Source organism: Lagenorhynchus albirostris, chromosome 13 (assembly GCF_949774975.1).
Source record: "Lagenorhynchus albirostris chromosome 13, mLagAlb1.1, whole genome shotgun sequence".
Taxonomy (NCBI): Eukaryota; Metazoa; Chordata; class Mammalia; order Artiodactyla; family Delphinidae; genus Lagenorhynchus; species Lagenorhynchus albirostris.
This window is the reverse complement of record NC_083107.1, coordinates 44,480,603-44,500,769: the sequence shown is the minus strand read 5'-3', so window position 1 is coordinate 44,500,769 and position 20,167 is coordinate 44,480,603. Positions and strand designations below refer to the sequence as shown.

The following is a 20,167-nucleotide window of genomic DNA, read 5'->3' as shown; positions in this document are numbered from 1 at the left end:
TAAAACATTCCAGAGGAAAAAGTATATTACTTGCAAAAAAGAAGCAGAATCAACTGGCTTTAGTATTCTCGTCAGATATACTAGATGGTAAAAGGCAAAGGAATGATGTCTTCAAAGTTTCAAGCAAAACGAAATGATTGAACTATGAATTCTATTCACAAACTATTAACTGAGAAGGCAAGATAAATACATTTGCATATTACAGGCCTGTGAAAATTAAATTACCTGCTTTATATGTTTTCCCAAAAAAATTACTTCTAATTAGGTATACCCCAACAAGCTGGGAGGGAAATGTGAGATAAGGAGGACACGGAATAACATACAACAGTAGATTTAACCCAGGAGAGTTACCCCAAAAAAACAAACATAGATAGATGGATAGACCCAATATAGATAGGTAGATATGCAACAGACTTGGAAAGCAACTAGTGTAAATTAGAACAAAGTGTTTGAGAGCTCAAAATATATCTTCAAGGGCTTCCCTGGTGGCGCAGTGGTTGAGAATCTGCCTGCCAATGCAGGGGACACGGGTTCGAGCCCTGGTCTGGGAAGATCCCACATGCCGCGGAGCAACTGAGCCCGTGAGCCACAATTACTGAGCCTGCGCATCTGGAGCCTGTGCTCCGCAACAAGAGAGGCCGCGACAGTGAGAGGCCCGCGCATCGGGATGAAGATTGGCCCCGCTTGCCACAACTAGAGAAAGCCCTCGCACAGAAACGAAGACCCAACACAGCCATAAATAAATTAATTAATTTAAAAAAATGTAAAAATATATATATCTTCAAGAACAAAATGGATTCATTTTAGCAAATATAGTACTAATTTTAGGGAGCTAAAAGGACACTTTAAGTGGCAGAGGATTAATACAATTACATTTCTTTCTCTGCAGTTCCAATTACACCTCTTGATTTTATACTGACTTGTACTTGCATAAGTACAATATTGTAAAGTTTATAGGTTTTCAATGCTTGAGAATCAACCTATAAGCAAAGCACAGAAAAACTGAATAAAGTCACAGAACGTAGATGTTATAAACATATAGTAGTAGCCAATTGCAGAAGCAGTGAAAATGATAATAAAAGCTAACACATATTACATATTTAATATGTAATTAAGGCACTATGCTGAAAAAGCCTTACATGCAATAACTCATTGATTACAAAATGGCAACACTGAGAAGTGGCCAAAAGAATGGATTCAGGAGCAAGACTGTTTGGGTTTGATATCCAGTTCCACTGCTTACCAGTGTTATGACCTTGGGCAAGTTGCCATATTTTGTCAATATATTTATTTCATTTTAAGACTTCTGAAATTGAGATGAGTCTTACACTAGATGGCATGTCATAAATGTAATTGGTAGTGGTTATTTTCTTTGTTAGTAGTACAAAAAAAAAATACTGAGCCCTAGAATCAATGGCAAAGGGGAACTGCTATAGTTTTAAACAGACTTTAAATTGGGATTGACATATATATACTATATATAAAATAGAAAACTAATAAGGACCTACTGTACAGCACAGGGAACTCTACTCAATACTCTGTAATGGCCTATATGGGAAAAGAATCTGAAAAAGAGTGGATATATGCATAACTGATTCACTTTGCTGTACACCTGAAACTAAAACAACATTGTAAATCAACTATACTCCAATAAACTTCTTTTAAAAATAAAAATAAAACAGCCTTTATGACAATTAAATGTAAGGCATGACCCCTGATTGGATCCTGAATGGGGGGAAAAAGGCCAATAAATGGTGAAAGTTGAAATCATTGTTATTTTTCTAAGATGTGATAGTAGTATACATCTTTGGTTATAGAGGAATCTTTTTATTCCTAGTCATTGATTTTTTTCAAGGTTCAGGCCAGCTGTCTTGTAGAATGAGCCACATTTTTTGTTTGATAATTTTCTTATACCCAGGCTTGACAAGAATACTACACAGGTATTGTTATATATAGGTGTTGTACACATGAAGTTTTTTTTTTTTTTTCACATGAAGTTTTAAAAACTCACTCTTATACAAAATTCTTAACAGAAAATCCTTAGGAAAAACCATAAACAAAAATATAAAGCATGGGATTAAAAAAAGAAACATTCTAGCTTGATTTGAAATCAAATTTCCAATCTCCTTTCTTTTTCCTTGTACCTAAGAAATGAGTATGTACAATATTCACATTTGCACCTGGATATTTGCTAGCATTCTGTCACCTGTGAACATGATGTATTTTAACCAAAAATCTCTGAAGGCCAAAACTTTTCTCCTCATTTATTTTTCCCAAAATGTGTATCCCAGTCCTCTTAAGTCTTCTTGTTACCACAGAGTAAATTATATTTAAAGGAGTGATTGGAGGGGAAAAAAGATCAATATTGGAAATTAACAGAAATGGTCAATTACTATCTTAGGCAGCCTCTGGAGTAATTAGTGTTAAACAACCTCATTGCATACTAGCTGTTAATTTGAACAAATGTCTTTATTTTTATCGGTTTTTGCCCTTTATATCTCTAAATGAGAAAGTATTATAGAGATATGGGATAACTTTTAACTCAAAGCCCAAGTGTTTGGTTCTCATTTCTGTCTCAGAAAAATTTCAACTAGAAAAAAAATTTAAAGTTTTATTCAACCATATTTTATAACATGGCACAGATATACAATTTTATACCTGTGTGTGAATTATATTAGAACATATTAACCTCTCTTGCGTTTCAGTTTCCTAATCAGTAAAATGAGGAAACAATAAAATTTAACTTCTGAGGTTATTACAAGGAATAAATCAATTATATAAATTTGTATCTATAAAGCGCTTAAAATAGTGCCTGGACACATCTATTAAATGAATGAAATACATAATAAATCTCAATCTTCATAATAGTTCTTACATCTCATATTTGTTATTTTCTCCATTTTAAAGGTAAGAAAACTGAGCTCTAAAGAGGTTAAGTAACGTATCCAAGGTCACACATGTAGTAGGTAGGATCAGAATCTCACTAGCCTAACTCTTGAGCTCCTGCTCCTAACCACCTCACTATTCAGTTGTACAGAGTTTGCATATAGTTATTCAGCCATTGCCTTATTATTAGAAAATCAGATATCCAGGGTTTTTTTTTGCCATTACAGCTAATGCCACAATGAATTATCTTTATACATACATCCTTATGTGTCAGGGCTTTTGTATTTAAAGGAGAAAGTCCAAAAAGTAAAATCACTAGGCCAAAAGGTTTGCGTATTTTTAACTTTAAAAATTACTAATTTTGGGCTTCCCTGGTGGCGCAGTGGTTGAGAGTCCGCCTGCCAATGCAGGGGACACGGGTTCGTGCCCCGGTCCGGGAAGATCCCACATGCCGCAGAGCGGCTGGGCCCGTGAGCCATGGCCGCTAAGCCTGTGCGTCCGGAGCCTGTGCTCCGCAACAGGACAGGCCACAACAGTGAGAGGCCTGCGTACCGCAAAAAAAAAAAAAAAAAATTGCGAACTTAAAAAAGTTTATTATAGCAGGTCTATCTTTCCTTTTACAGTATCTGGATTTCCTGTCTTACTAAAAAATACCATCCCTACTCCAATTATATGAATATTCTCCTAATTGCTTCATATGGAAATATCTTTAACTCATTTACAATTTATTTACTTTTTTTTTGGCAGCGCTGCCTGGCTTACAGTCCCCGACCAGGGATCGAACACGGGCCCTCAGCAGTGAAAGCGTGGAGTCCTGACCACTGGACCACCAGGGAATTCTCATAATTTACTTTTTATATAATTTATGATAAGGTGATCTAGTTGGTTTTCCTATAGATGAATAGCAAATTCCACTATCAGCATTTATTGATTAAAACATCCTTTTCCCACAAAAGTGAAATGACACCCTTGTCACATATTAAATTCCTTATGTCATTCTCATACTCAAACCAAATTATTTTTGATCTCTATGTCTTGGGTTCATGCTCCTTCATCCCTTAGAATAGGCCTCTCCCAGCTCTGTAAATCCGATTCCTACCATCCAATAAGGTCCTATACAAATGCCGAGACTATTTTATTGGTTTCCACACTTCCTTCTTCTCATCCCTTGCTAGAGGTAATCACCCCCTCCTTTGAATGTCTGCAATACTATATCTGCACAGTACTTCTCTAACAATGCTTCTCACTTTTAATATAATTAGTTATTTACAAGTCCTGTCTCCTTTCTTAGGTGGTAATATTTTGGTGGACTTGATCTATATCTAAGTCATTTTTTTTATATCTAAGTCATTTTTATAGCACCCTTAGTACTTTGGACAGTGCTTCCAAACCACATTTATTAGATGAATAACTGCACAACTTTCTTGATCTCTCCCCAGATCTGTAGTTCTGCAGCTAATTGAAAACTGCCACATTAAGACTAACTCCCTTGTGTGCAGAAAAGCGTAGTTTTGCCAAATAAAGGGGAATTTTTCTGGAATCCATGAAGCAGAAATTTAAAATAAACAAAATTTAAGATTGTGTATTCTGTACCATATTTACATGAGAAAAAATCAAGAGACTATTAAATGAAGTAATTGACTATTTTTTCAAAATAATTTCTAGGCAATGATGGTGTTAATACAGATTCAGGACAATCTTCTACATAGTTACATTCAAAATTCTCTATGATGATAACTGCATAATGATGACATCAGTGCGAGGTAAGATTAAGTGCCTTATGGAATCATCAAAAGATACAACACAAACAGGCATCATAGGCAAAGTAGGTGTTCACTACACTGCAAAAGTTTTAGAGTGCTAGAAAGGTCCCCTGCTTGCCTCTAAATATCTTCCCACTCAGTGAGCTAATGCCTAAAACTTTACCATCAATATTCAAGCCTCTCATTTAAAAGTCTAAACCAGTGATTCTCAACCATGGGCCATTTTGCCTGCCAAGGGACATTTGGCAATGTGTGCAGACATTTTTGGTTGTCACAACTTGGCTGGGGGTAGGGGGGAGGGCGGGGTTGCTATTAGCATCTAGTGGACACAAGCCAGGTATGCTCCTAAACGTTATACGACACACAAGATAGCCCCTCACAACAAGGATTTTCCTGGCCCAACATGTCAACATTGCCAAGGTTTTGAGAAACTGGTGTATACTCTGCTGAAATGCAAAAACATAATGTTTTTAATTTAACATACACATAAAAAAGCCTCCACTTCAATCCAATCAAGCCTTTCTTCCCCTCTGCTCCTGCTCCATGCTGTCAAATCCAGTGGTTACCTGCTTATCCTCATCTTCCACAACTCCTCAGCAGCATTTACTTGACTCAGCTAGCTGGTCATTCCCATGGTACACTTCTTTCTCTTGACTTCCTTGATATCTCAGTTTTCTGATTTTCTTTCTGCTTTACTGGGCACACCTCCCCAGTCCATTTCGTTAATTCTTCAATGCTGTTCAGTATCTAATGTTGCAATGACTCATCTTCCCTTTGTTATCCTCATTTTTTCCCTAAATGATGTCAGCCAGAACCATGGCTCTCAGTAAATCTATATGCTAGTAACGCCAAAATTTATAACTCCAGCTCTGACCTCCTTACCTGAGCTTCAGGTTTATTTAACCAACATGTTAGCTGCAGTTGGATGTCTAACTGATATCTACAACTTAACATGTCCAGTAAATAAACTATACTCCAATAAAAATTTAAAAAAATAATAAAACTTAACATGTCCAAAACAGAACCCTTGATTCAGAAATTACTCTTATTGTAATCAAACCACATATGTAAGATGTTAACAACTGGGGAAATCTAGGTTTGATTCTTGCAACTATTATATAAGTTTGAAATCACTTCAAAATAAAAAGTAAAACAGACAAAAACACATGGCTCCCATCAGTCCACATTCTTTTCTTCCCTTTTTCAGTAAACTGCACCACCAGTTCCTCATAAAACATATCTAGACATCATCATTAATTCATCTCTGTAAGAACATGTCACATCTAATCCACCAGCAAATTCAAGATGCTGTAGCTGAAAAATATATCCAAATTAGGCCACTTCTCCCCACCTCTGCTGCTACCAGCTTCCTAACTGGTCTCCCTGTTGCCATACTTGCCCCTCCATTAGTTTCCTAGGGCTGCCATACAACTAAGCCCACATGCTGAGGGCTTAGTTGCTCCACGGCATGTGGCATCTTCCGAGACCCAGGCTCGAACCCATGTCCCCTGCGTTGGCAGACAGATTCTTAACCACTGTGCCCCCAGGAAAGTCCCAGGTCTGGGGGTTAGAAGTCTGAAATCAAGGTGTCAGCAGAGCCACGATCTCATGAAACCTCTATGGGAGGATTTGTCCTTACCTCTTGCTAACTTCTGGTGGTTGCTGGCAAACTTTAGCGTTCCTTGGTTTGTAGACACATCACTTCAATCTCTGCCTCCATCCTCACAGAGCATTCTCTCTGTATATCTATCTGTGTCCAAATATCCCTCTTCTTATAAAGACACTAGTCATTGTATTAGGGCCCACCCGAGTTCAATGATCTTAACTTTCCATCTGCAAAGACCCTATTTCCAAATAAGTTCACACTCACAGGTTCCAGGAGTTAGGACTTCAGCATATCCTTTTGGGGAACACAGTTCAGCCAATAACATTCTCTATAATCAGTTTTCCACACAGCAACCATAATGATCTTCACAAATGTACATCAGGCCACATTACTCTCCTACTTACAGATCTGTGTCCAGCTGGCCATCTCCTACCACTTTGCTCTTATACTCCAGCAACATTAGCCTTCTTTCTGTCCCTCCAACACACCAAGCTTTTCCTGCTGGAAATTGCTGTGTGGCTTCCTCTTCACCATTTCAAGTCACAACTCAAATGTCACTTCCTCACACAAGTCTGACCATCTACCTGAGCAGCATGTCCCAGAAGCATTCTCTTTTACACAACCCTAGTTTCTAAGCAGCAGTGACCACTACCAGAAATTATCTTACTTGTTTTTTATCTGTTACTTGAACATAAGCTCTATTGAGGCAGCTTCCATCACTATAGACCCAGAGACTAAACCAGGGCAGACAAATATTTTTCATTTTTATTTAGTCAAATACATCTCTTTTCCTTCATGACTTCAGGATTTCCTATCTTACACACCAAGATCATTAAATTATTCTCCTAAGTTTTCTTCTATTGTTTTCTTTTTGTTGTTTTTTTAAATATCTAATCCATTTGGAATTAATCTTGAACTGAATGAACTGAATTAATCTGAACTGACTGCCTCTGTTCCTCTAAGAGAGCACTAATCTCCTGCTGTTGATTCCATCCCACACTATCTGCTGACTACACCGAAAAGCCCTAACGGACCATCTAGAAGGATGGTGCTGGAAATGCACTTCCCCACCTGCCTGATGAACTCCTATAAATCCTTAAAACCCCAATTCTAATGTCACCTCTCCCGGGAAGCCTTTCCTGTCCAATCTCTGCCCTTCTTTATATCTTCACTCTAACATCTCTCTACTGTATAATCTATAGTACCTGCCTCATAACATATATAAAGTACTTACACTAGTGCACGGAAGAAAGGCTATATAAATGTTAACTACTTTATTATATCACAATAGGTTACCATTATTTGTCTGTGTAATCTCCCTTGTTAGACCATGAGAGAAAGAGGACAGAGACCCATTTATTTGCCATTTACCAATCCCAGTGTTTGCACACGTATTAAGCATTAATAAGTAAATAAATTAATGAACAACACCTCAATTCTGGAAAAAAGTAATTTTCTTTGATGCTGCGGATTCCTTTTGTTTTAAAAAAGGAAATTTTTAAAACAAAAAATAGAAAAACAGACTGTTCTTCCTGCTTTTTGATTTGGCTCAAATTGCGCGGGGGGTGGGAGGGACGACGACACACAAGGGGCGACACAGTCTTTAGCAGATCTAGCACGGAGGTCTAGCTTTTCCCACCTCCAGAAAGACAATGACAGGTGCTATAGAACTTACACTGTATAACCCATTATATTAGAGATGAAAACAACGGCTTTTTTTTTAAGATGGGGAGGGGAATCCAAAACTTTTTGTGTTTTGAATAAAGTCAGAGATATCTGAATCTCATGTGAGTTCATAACCTCACATTCACCTGGCCCTGAACCCCACATAAAGCAACTTATCGGCTTCCTTAAAAAAACAGCAACCCCCCCCAAAAAAAAACAAAACAGCAACCCAACACTTCAACTCTGGGATGAAAGAGACTCCCGTAAAGCAAAAAATGTAGGGGCTGAGCTATCTAGCTGCCCTTCCCACAAGGAGATTCTCCGTCTAGGCCATCCTCGGAGAATTGCAGTATTCTTATACGAGGGGACGACAGGTTTCCTCGGCTCGGGTATCCCCGAAACCATGGCTGCGGAGACTGAGCCAACCCCCGCCCTGCGTTAGTCAGGAGCTGGAAGTAGTGAGGTGACCGCGGCCCACAGCAAAAGAGGCGGAGAGAAACTTCCAGCGGGAAAGATGAAGTGTACAGAAGCTACGTGCGGAGAAAAGGAAAAGCAGCGAGAGGATAGAGCAGTCAGGAACACCGCCACTTCTCACTTCTCCTCGCCACCTCGAATTTTCTCATCTGAAGACCAGCACCCGCCCCGCTCACACTCTCCTGTAGCTGCTCCACGAGCGCCAAGCCGCTGCCCAGCCGGTGGAGAGCCGCGCGGGTGGCGGAAGGGAACAGCCGCCGCCTCCCGGACTCACCAGCTCTCCGTGCCGCCACTTCGCCGCCGCCGAAAGGGCTGGTCCGAGGCCCGTTCTTTGCGCGTCCGCTCCCGGGAAGCCGCTGCCTTCGCTCCCAGCCACGAGACTGCGGTTGCGCGTGACAAGGTAAGCCCGCCCGGCGTCCCGGCTTCCGTAGGCGGACGGCTCGGCGGCCCCGGATGTTGATATACCGCCTGCCCCGGAAACGGTGGCGGGAAGTCCAAGGGGGCGGGGGCGGTGTTGCTGGGCTCTCCGGAAGGAGACGTGGCGGCTGTTGGGGCCCGGGTTGCCTGGGCGCTTGGTAGTCCCGCCGCCTCCTCCTCCTCCTCCTCCTCCTTCCCCCTCTCCTCTCCACTGTGGGCCGAGGGGGTTGTGGCGGCGGCTGGAGAGCTCGGTGGCGGAGGATGGAGGAAGGAGGCGGCGGCGCGCGGAGTCTGGTCCCAGGCGGGCCGCTGTTACTGGTACTCTGCGGTCTCCTAGAGGCGTCCGGCGGCGGCCGAGCGCTCCCCCAGCTCAGCGATGACATCCCTTTCCGCGTCAACTGGCCCGGCACCGAGTTCTCTCTGGTCAGTGCCCTCGCGAACTCGGTAGCCATCTCTCTTCCTCCTGGCACTTAAGGGTTCGGCCCCTTCCCTCAGTATTCTGCGTTTTTTCCCCCTAGAACCTCCTCTGCGGGCGCATGCCTCCTTCCCCAATCCAAAGCTTCATCGACCCCGCGTTCATTCATTCAAACAGCAAGTGTTATCAGACACGTTCTGTGGATGTGCCCTCCATGCTACGCATTCCGGGATCCAGCGGTCACTTGCTCTCCCCTTTAAAAATCTGTCGCACTATACCTTAGCAACACTCCCACCCTGTGGAAGAAGCTTTTCTAGAACCACGTCAGGCGCACACATTTGTCTTCTTTGGAAAGTCCTCTGCAGCTCTTAACTCCACCAGCAGCCTTCTGTCCTTCAAGGAGTATTACACACCCTACCTACACAACCAGTTGTACTGCGGATATGAGTTCCCTCTCTCATATTCGTTCTTTCTCCCTTGTATACACACACAGTACATAACATATACGCACAGCTCTTTTTCCTTCAGAGTTGTTTCTGAGAGGGCTGTTTGGCCTGTGAGATGTTAACGACGCTCTATGCAGAATATCCTTTACAGTTTTGATGTATTACGGCTGTTATTTAAGACCCCAAAACATGAGATTTTATGATCGGTTTTCCTACATTGAAGAACATATTTATAATCTCAAAGTAATGAATATTTGCAGTCCTTCTTCCTTTGGGGAGTGCACTGCTGAGAAGTCTTGCTATCCACGGGAGGCCAGTAGAAATTGGGCTCTTGTGATACTTACCGTATGGTAATTAATTCATTTATTTCAAATGGAAGTCGGGGAAAATGCAACAGTTCCCCCCACCCCGCTCCGCCCTGCAGAATTTTTTTAAAATTCTTATTCCAGTTACCTGCAGTCGTTCTACTTGGAAGACTGTTTTAGTATATTGTTCTATTGCTATTTCACTGAAACGTGAATATGTGATACTAGGATGTCTGCACAGAATGTCCCAGGATAACGGATGTCATCAGTACCACAACAGACTTCTATTTGCAGATGTTAGTTTTTGCTAATATTTCACACCTGGTTTGTTTCTCCACCTGTCTTCAGTTCTTCCATTCTGGTAGTTCAGTGGTTCTTAAGTATTTCTCTGGGAAGCCAGATTAATCTTTGTATTAATGCCAAGAAATATTTTTAAAATTAATTTTTATTGGAGCATAGTTGGTTTACAATGTTGTGTTAGTTTCTGCTTTACAGCAAAGTGAATCAGTTATACATATATACACTTTTTTTAAGATTCTATTCCCATATAGGTCATTACGGAGTATTGAGTAGTGTTCCCTGTGCTATACAATTGGTTCTTATTCAGGAAATATTGATATATTAAAATACTTATATGAAAGTTTGTTACAAGTCAGATATAACTAAGAGGCTTGGGATAAGAATATTTTAGTCCAGCCTCTGTTATTATTTCCAAAGAGCACACTTGGCATGAACTTGGCAAATGTTTAAAGAATGTGGTCATTAAAATTTTTTACTCTTGCATCTGTGTTTTGCTTTTTTTTTTAATTTAAAAAGGCATGCTGATATGTGGCCCTAAAAATTTACTGACCTATACGTAGATGACTAAAACTAGCCTTTTTAGAAGTTACTACTAAATCGTTCAGTTTTCTTTCTGGCACTGGTGTTTGCTGGCTAAAAAGAGGTTATGGTAGAAGATCTCGGTCTTAACGTATGCTGTACCAACGTTTTCTATATCTAACAATTTTATTTTGACATTTTGTTTTTAATTACTTTTCTTTGACAATGAAGCATAATCTAAGATGGACACATTTGAAAATTTGGAGAGAAATTCTTTTTCTTTTCTTTTTTTAAGTTTGAGTTATTTTGAGAAAAATCTAGAAACATTTTCCTATAAGTTGGCAAAAGATCTGTGGCCCTCACACAAAAATAAGCCCCAAGAGTGATTATCATTGATCTTTGGATTTTTTTTTTTTTTTTTTTTTAGTATTTTTCTAATCTCAGGGCTTCCCTTCCCTACTTTGTGTAATTGAAACTACAGCCCTCCACACCTGGCACTGTCATTTTGTTTTATAGGCCAGTTGGATGGACATTTGTGTGTAACTAAGCAGCTGTATGAACTAGGATAAAGGTCTTTATCTCTCTCCCACCTGAAATTGGAAGGGACTTGATTAGAAGATCTGAATTTTCTTTATCTTTAAAATTCTTCTGTGCTTTAAATCATCTTCCCCTTCATGTATATCAAAATAATACATAATCTTTCAAATTTGCTTAGAAAAGTATTAAGCACCAAAATTGTGTACATTTTTAAATGTTTACAATAATTAATGATTATGATATTCTTTCTTTACTGCTTTTTAGAAGTCAGTTTTGTTTTTGTGTATATTTTCCTTCTGAAATAACATCTCTGTGTCATTAAAGTGTTCAATTATTCATTACTTCACAGAGTTTATGAATTTCACCAAAGGAAAACCACAAAATAAGTCTAATTTTCTTTCTACTTCTTTTGTAAGTATAGAAATGTATTCCCACTCAAAAACTTTCCCCAGACACTACTCTTGGGAAAAATGGTGACCAACTCCATGGTTCGAAGCATGTTATATATATTAACAAGTAGTGCCATTGAGTTTATTTTACAGCCTCTCCAAGGATAGTTTTCTCTCTCATCCTGTATCTTAATTCTTCCAGACTCATGTCAAACATTAGGAATTTCTCCCCTGCCAAGATACTTTTTAAATTCCTTAATCTTAAAGACCACACCCCCCTTGATTAGTTTCATTATATTAAAATCTGATTTTTATCAAATCACTAATCTTACACTAGAAATACTTTAAGGTGTTAAGTTATATAGAACAAGTTTTTTTACACTATCTGTGATTCTGTGCATTCAGAATTATATTTTTTTAAGTAAAAACATGTTTTACAAAATCAGAAGGAAGCATTTTAGTAGTAGATCAAAAAAAATTTTTTAACTTAGAAAATCACAAAAGGTTAACTTTTCCCCTGTAATTTCTATTATTAAAAATTAGGGTAAAGTTTGTTAAAATTTTTACTTCATGATCCCAATAAGTGATGCACTATTTCAGCAAAGAGTTTTCAGATAGAAGAGTTGCCACTTGGTCTGTTTTATCAAAGAAGAAAGTAGCCCTTCCTAAACTAATGAAAAATGAATCTTTGCAGCAACAACAAATCTTCAAATAAGAATAGTGATGGTTTCTACTTCTGTTACCTTTTACCTAAACCTTAAAAGCGATAGGCAGAGGAATGAATTTCTTCACATAGACATAAAACCCAAGATTAGTTTTAATTACAAAGAAAGAATTGTCTTCCTTTCTTTGCCGTTGCTCTAGACAAGCAGTTTCTTTTTCCATTGTTAGCATTGTGGTAAATATTTTAGTAAATGAGTCAATATTGCTGTAGAATCCAGTTCTGAATATTAAGTTGCAGGTGCTTCACAAATAGAGAGGATTAGATTTAAGTCATATGCTACTGTCCACCTTCCCTACAGTACAGGAATGACTTGACAAGACTAATACTTCAAGGCCATCCATTGCTAGCTAAATGAATGTAAGTCATGCTTTGTACAACTCACTATCATATGTTCTGAATATATCCAGAAAACACCGAGAGACATTATAAGTGCTTTGTCTTACAGCAGTTTGTTGGCTCAACTGAATAAATGTTTCTAAGGATCCCTTTATCACAAATTTGGCTTTACAACTCTGACTTTCAAATCTCTTTGATTTCTCTCTTCACTTGTGATGATCTTTTAAATAAGGATCTTTGGCCATAGTCCAGGAGTCTATATAGTAATCTAAGAAAATGTTAACAAAAGTTAGTTCAAACATGTTAAAACAGTTAAGAGCACATAGAATATGGAATCAGTCTGCTAGGGTTCATGTCTGGGCTGTGCTACTTACTGGCTATATTACCTTGGACAAATTATTTAAGCCCTGGGCTTCAGTTTCCTTTTCGGTGAGATGGGTACAATGCTTGCTTCGAGCATCAATCAGACAATAAATGTAAAGAACTTAATTTGGTAGTGTCATATAGCTAATACAGCTAGTATTTACTGCTCTGTTTTGTTTTGTTTTATTGTCTTGGGAAAACATCTCCTAATTTGTGTTTGTGTTTAAGATAACATCAGTTTCAAGTAGAACTGGTTTTATTATAGTTAGGAATTGTTTTTATTAAACTGAGAAAAGAGCAGAGATGTAGTAAGGGTGATTCTTTCCTTGCCAGGGATAGCCAAATAGTATAGTGGGTTTACAATGCTGTAAGAAGAGAAAAGTTAAGAGAGAATTGAATTGTCAGAGAACACCTCTCATAGACTTTGAAAACTTCTGCCTTAGTAGTTAGTGACATATTTGCTATCACAAAGCAGAGATTTCTTTTTAGTTAAATAATATCAGTTATATTAATTGAAATGTTCATTTGAATTACATTGGTTCATTTTGATTTGTGAATTTGTTTGGTTTTATACTGTAGACCGCTTTAAGGATAGTTTTGTTGATATATACCATGAAACCGCAAACTATACCTTTGGGCTGGCCCACTCCAAACTTTATTTTTGTAAAGCTGTTTGTTTTCTCAGAATACAACCATGCTTTTTCATTTACATATTGCCTGTGCACTTACTTCCTACAGTGCAGAATTGAGTAGTTGCAGTAAAGACCATATGTTATCCAAATATGAAAACTACTACATTATATTATGTTCAGGTGTCCCATCCAACAGAATTGAGAGTATGTTTATAAAGTGCTGTAAATTCTCATATATAGGTGGTAACTGTTAGTAGGAGTAATAAGTATTCAGTGATGATGTATCCATGAACATTGACACCTCTTACTGCTTTTTAATCTGTATTATAACTTCAGTCTGTTGCATTACTACTTTTTTCTTTTTACTCCAAACTTTATTTTTGTTCCTTATTTTCTGTTACATTGTAACACCAGGATAAAGTTTGTCATCTTCATTTTGTCATTAAAAAATATGTAGAATCTTTTCCCTGCCTTTGCAAGTATGTTTAAAAATCCTGTTGAAGTGATGAATTAGTTTAACCTGGGACTGTAAGTTAGTATAGTTCAGTTTAACTATACTAACTGTAAGTTAGTATAGTTCAGTTTATAGTTCAGTTTAATGAATTAGTTTAACCTGGGACTGTAAGTTAGTATAGTTCAGTTTAATCAGCTAAAGTAATGTACATTTTTTGTTCTATTTCTAGCCTACAACTGGAGTTCTGTATAAAGAAGATAATTATGTCATCATGACAACTACACATAAAGAAAAATATAAATGCATTCTTCCCCTTGTGACAAGTGGTGATGAAGTGAGTTTTTATAAATACATTGATAATCCCTGTCACCAAAGATATTTATTTAAAACATTGCAACTCCATACCTTAAAATAAAATTGAGTGACAGGTTTCTCAATTATCCTGTCTTACTAAAAATATAGTAATCACTTTTTTATTGAAGTATAGTGATTTACAATGTTAGTAATCCTTATTATTCCTGAATTCTTTGAGTTTTACAGTTCAACTTGGAAAAACTAGCAACCAGTTATTAATGTTTTAGATGAAAATCTAACTCCACGGATGTTTTCTTTTATAGAAATGAAGGTTTTGAAACAAGATAAAATTTTAAATGTGTATGTGACATTTTTTATAAAGAATTGCTAATAAGTAAATCTATAGGTACCTTGTGCTTTCTTACTACCTTAGCTCATGCCCGTTTCTTCCACCTAAAATGCCCTAACTGCCTCTTATCCATCCTTCAAGGCAATTACTTCTTTCAAGATGAAACACGAGAGGCAGCATGGTAAAATGGAAAGGACACCAGCCTAGGAGCCAGGAGGCTGAGGTATAGGCTATAGTTAGCTGTGGAGCCTTGAACAAATTTGAAATTCAGTTCCTCCACTCAATACGTTTATTGAGCTAATTACATAATATTTTCACAATCTGTAAAATGGAAGTATTAAACTCAGTGAGTTTAGGTTTCTTAGGTTTTGTTCAGACTTAAAATCTGTGAAAGACAGCTATCTTGTTTTAAACCACCTTAAGACACAAATACACACATATGCAATTACACACGTATTTACGGCATTCAAGTCTGAAATGTAAAAATATATGGAAAACTGAGAAGTATATTAAAACTTTCCAGTGTATTCTATAAGATTCAACTGTTCTGAGGCTTTCATAGATAGAATTTGTTTGGATACAAGCATTTAATAATTCTGAAGTAGGTTTATAAGAATTGTTCAGGAAACTGATACTTAACCTTTTTCTAAGAGAAGAAAGAATGGAAGATTATTCTATGGCTCCATATTTTATACTTCAATTCTTTTTCTTTTGGATTATAGTTGATTTACAATGTTGTGTTAGTTTCAGGTGTACAGCAAAGTGAATCAGTTATACATATACATACAGATATATGTATATATGTATGTATATATATATGTATATATATATGTATATATACATACAGATATATGTATACAGATATACGTATCTACTCTTTTTCAGATTCCTTTCCCATATAGGTCATTACAGAGTATTGAGTAGAGTTCCCTATGCTATATAGTAGGTCCTTATTAGTTATCTATTTTATATATAGTAATGTGTATATGTCAATTCCAATCCCCCAATTTATCCCTCATACCACCGCTTTCCTCCTGGTAGCCATAAATTTATTTTCTACATATGTGACTATTTTGTTTTGTAAATAAGTTCATGTGTACCATTTTTTTTTTAGATTCCGCATATGAGTGATATTATATGATAGTTGTCTTTCTCTGTCTGACTTACTTCACTCAGTACGAAAATCTCTAGGTCCATCCATGTTGCTGCATATACTTCAATTCTTTTGAAAGAAGTGGCATGCCATAGGATCTTATTAAAGGTTTTGACTTTTTTCCCCCTTTTATTTCCAAGCATTTGTGCTTTGACCAATGAGTTAATACCTAAACAGCAGAGTTGGGTGAAGTTCCAGAATAATTGTATTAAACTCTAATTCTTTCATAGGAAGAAGAAAAGGATTATAAAGGCCCAAATCCAAGAGAGCTATTGGAGCCACTATTTAAACAGAGCAGTTGTTCCTACAGAGTATGTATTTTATGTTCACTTGATAACTAGAAAATAAATTTCCAGCAGCCAATAGGCCCTTGAAAATAATTCTCTGTTTCTTTTTACTTTATTATGTTGTATCACATTTTAAGTTAGTTGTAAAACTAAACTGTTGCTTAATAGTATTTTGTTCATTTAAATTCCTGTATAGTATATGCAGCAAACACCCAATAATATCAATTATCAAATAATATCACCAAACTGCTTTGAATGTTTTTCAGATCAAAAGAAAGTTTCTTTATATACAATTTTAATAAAAACTGCTCATGGTTATTTTTTTAGGCTGTGTAAAAAATGATCCCTTGGCCAGGTGTTTATTATAGACCCCAGGTATATTTAGACCTATTTCCTTCATAGAATTTTCACATTTAGCTAATTAGTGAAAACAATGAATAAGCTTCAGTAATTTCATGTTTTCTGAGGCATAATAATAACTTTCATTTAATGAAAGCTTGCTGTAAATCTTCAGAGAAATCTTCAGTTGCTTAAAATATCAAAAAGGAATTCAGTTGAGTTGTGTGGCTTTTGTACATAAATACATCCATTTGTCTTAGATTGAGTCTTATTGGACTTACGAAGTATGTCACGGAAAACACATTCGGCAGTACCATGAAGAGAAAGAAAGTGGTCAGGTATTTTTTTCTTCAAAATATGAAATGTAGAACATTATAAAATGAAAACTTTAATAATGAGGTGGATGGTTTTAAACTGTATTCTTTAAAAATGTATTTGCCAAATACTTACTATATTTTTATTTTATTTTTAAATATAGAAAGTAAATATTCACGAGTACTACCTTGGGAATATGTTGGCTAAGAATCTTCTATCCGAAAAAGGTTTGTTTCTACAGAGTGATTTAGTAGTAATGCTGGTATTTGGTTTAAAGTATATGTTCAAATTGGAATTTAAAAGATTTTCTTGGAGACTGTATGAATTTTAAAACACTAAAATAAACTTCTGAACAATCCCATAGAAAACTTTTTCAAAGAGATCTTTTCATTACTTTCTGTTTTAGCAAACATTATGCTTTTTTTCTCCCTATTAATAAATTTTTAAAATCTGGTGAGCCATACATATCAGTGTTATATTTATATAGTGTTAGTCTTTTGCTTGGTTTAAACAACTTTTTATATATGGAAATAGACATGTAGATGTATCCCTCAAATTATGAAATATTTTTATTCATCTATATTATTCAAATTGGTCAACTCATTTAAGATTAAACCTTTCACTGAGATAAAAACACTTCAGAAGAAAACTGTCGTGGCCAGTTCTTATGCCTCAAATAGAGTATTTCCTAAATAAAGATGTAATGATTAAATATGACTGTTCTTTCAAAAGAAACCATTTCAAGGAATCTAGCTAAAAGTATGTGTATGTTTTGGGTCTTATTTTTATTTAATTTAATTTATTTATTTATTGGCTGTGTTGGGTCTTTGTTGCTGTGCGCAGACTTTTCTCTAGTTGCGGTGAGCGGGAGCTACTCTTCATTGCGGGGCTCAAGCTTCTCATTGCGGTGGCTTCTCTTGTTGCGGAGCACGGGCTCTAGGCGCGCGGGCTCAGTAGTTGTGGCTCACGGGCTCTAGAGCACAGGCTCAGTAGTTGTGGCACACGAGCTTAGTTGCTCCACGGCATGTGGGATCTTCCCAGACCAGGGACCAGACCCGTGTCCCCTGCACTGGCAGGTGGATTCTTAACCACTGCACCACCAGGGAAGTCCAGGTTTTCTTTAGAAAGAAGTTTAAGATTACAAAGTTGATGAAAACTTAGTCATTTATATCTTGTATATAAGTCACTGATCATTATTTAACTTACTTTTGTATTAATCCACAGAACAAGAAGCGGAAGAAAAGGAAAAATCAAAAGAGGCAAGTGATAATTGGTGATTTTCAGTCTTAACATCTATTGTTAGACATGAATTTATAAAACTTAATTGACAGAATATAGCCATGTGTTCTTTATCTCTCAACTACCTCAAAGGATTTAGTCAAAGAAAATTTGCAATATGTTAGATTTTTATGAGAAAAGTTATGCTATAATACTTTTATTTACTTTAAGATCATACAAAAATAAATGAATTTATCAAAGATGTGTCTGGGAAAGTTTCTATAACAGCATTATATCACTTCTGTGCTTCGCAGTGGTTCTTTCCCTCTGTTCAACATTGGAGCTTTTGCATTTTTTCTGTTGTTTGGACCCTATTTCCTATGGGTAAAACAGATAAATCATAAATGTAAATAACAAGCTACCAGACTGCAAGCATCTTAAAAGCAGGGACTGTCTTTTTTCTCTTTACCCCACAGTGCAAAGCAGAGTGCCAGACATAATGTAGGCCCTTCATGAATGCTTATTGAATGTGAATGCATAATTGATGACTGAAAAATAGGATTGTTTAAAAAGAACTATTCCTTAGGGTGACCAGTTACAGTTTTTAAATGCCCCTGTGGTTCAAGGAATGCTTTATGAATCCTAAGAATTTCCATAAAGTTAAATAACTTATTGGTAGAGGATATTTCTATAAATGGTTTCATACCATAATGATTCTTTTATTAGAAGTAAAGTTAAACGGCAAAAGGCCTTAAAGATTACTTAAAAGGGATGCCCATAACTTAAAAGGGTGGCTTTGGGGGAGTTGGTAAGCTATGCATAGACACACACAGCATTGCTATTTTAAAAGGTTTTAATTTTACAGACTACCTTTGAGATAAAATATTTATCTCAAAATATTTTTGGCTCTGGAGGATAGCAAGATGGAATTCAAAGTGTGAAATGATCAAGGAAGAGGAAGAAAAGGGTAAGGGAAGAAAACTAACATTTATTGAGCCCCAATTCATAAGCCAGATGCTGTGCCAGGCATGTAACAAAGGGTAATGCTTAATTCTCCCTACAGCCTTTGAGTATATATTATTATTCTACTTTTATGAATGACAAAAACTGAAATTTGGTCAAAGTCATAAGGCTAGTGAATGCAAAGCTTGGATTTTAACCCAGGATTTTCTAATTCTAGACACTAGGATGAAACTAGCATACAAGAAATCTCAAAATACTTTCCCCTGGAAACATTTATTTATTGCCTGTTTTGGGACCGAAGTGATACCAGATGATCTCCCTGCCTCCAAAGAGCTTGCTTGGAGATGATATTAACAATATCTTTTAAAGCCCTTCCATTTAATTCTTCTTGTGTTTATGTCGATAAAAGTATGGGAGCTAACTCCTTAATAATCCTTGTCTTCTGGGGTGATCTCCTTTATTCCCCCATTCCATGAAAATTTCTTCATCTGTCTTTTGCTGGCCATGAATGGATTTGTACAGGAGTTTATATGCTGAGAAGTATGTCTGTTAATAACAGGGAAGAAGAGTAAGCAGATCAGTGAACCAGCACAATATTTAGATTCCTGTTTTAGAACATAGTGTTAACTCTGTAGCCCTACTTTTTGACAAATCAAACTTCAAATCTCTAGAATCTAAATTCTAACATAGGCATTCACTTGAGAGTTTAGTGAAGAAAGCTCTGACCAGCCCAAGTATAGTAAGTTTCTATATTTTATCTTAGTCACTTTATTTAGAACTTTTGAAAATAATTCATATTAATTATGTTATTATAGCCTTTTTTATGTAAGTGTACATCTTAATTTTAGCACCAAATAAAAATTTTCTTTTATTCTGTATTAAATTAGCTCTGAAAATATGTATTTGCTCAAATAAGAATATGAATGAAAAGAATAGTAGAGGGAGAGCTTATAGAAAGTACAGAAATGTTACCTTTATAAATGTTAGTTTATGAATAAAATGTAGTTTTCTTCCTTTC

At 36.7% G+C, this 20,167-nt stretch overlaps 2 protein-coding genes across 7 annotated transcripts in view; one reads left to right on the top strand and one right to left on the bottom strand.

Moving 5' to 3' along the window:
- Positions 1 to 8,820, bottom strand: part of ASB3 (ankyrin repeat and SOCS box containing 3) — a 95,288-nt gene extending 86,468 nt beyond the window's left edge. The window contains exon 1 of one of the 2 annotated variants that reach the window (XM_060169965.1): positions 8,669 to 8,820. The gene's annotated coding sequence lies outside the window, so the exon portion shown is untranslated. The remainder of the gene's footprint in view (positions 1 to 8,668) is intronic. The other variant, XM_060169966.1, reaches the window with a different exon arrangement.
- Positions 8,821 to 8,888: 68 nt separating this feature from the next.
- The window catches only part of ERLEC1 (endoplasmic reticulum lectin 1), a 34,300-nt gene continuing 23,021 nt past the window's right edge, over positions 8,889 to 20,167 (top strand). For 2 of the 5 annotated variants that reach the window (XM_060169971.1, XM_060169968.1), the window contains exons 1-6: positions 8,889 to 9,234; positions 14,461 to 14,565; positions 16,258 to 16,338; positions 16,914 to 16,991; positions 17,132 to 17,195; positions 18,193 to 18,227. In XM_060169971.1, the coding sequence (XP_060025954.1) occupies positions 9,073 to 9,234; positions 14,461 to 14,565; positions 16,258 to 16,338; positions 16,914 to 16,991; positions 17,132 to 17,195; positions 18,193 to 18,227 (525 nt within the window). In that variant the 5' untranslated portion in view covers positions 8,889 to 9,072. The remainder of the gene's footprint in view (positions 9,235 to 14,460; positions 14,566 to 16,257; positions 16,339 to 16,913; positions 16,992 to 17,131; positions 17,196 to 18,192; positions 18,228 to 20,167) is intronic. The other 3 variants (XR_009544240.1, XM_060169969.1, XM_060169970.1) reach the window with 3 other exon arrangements.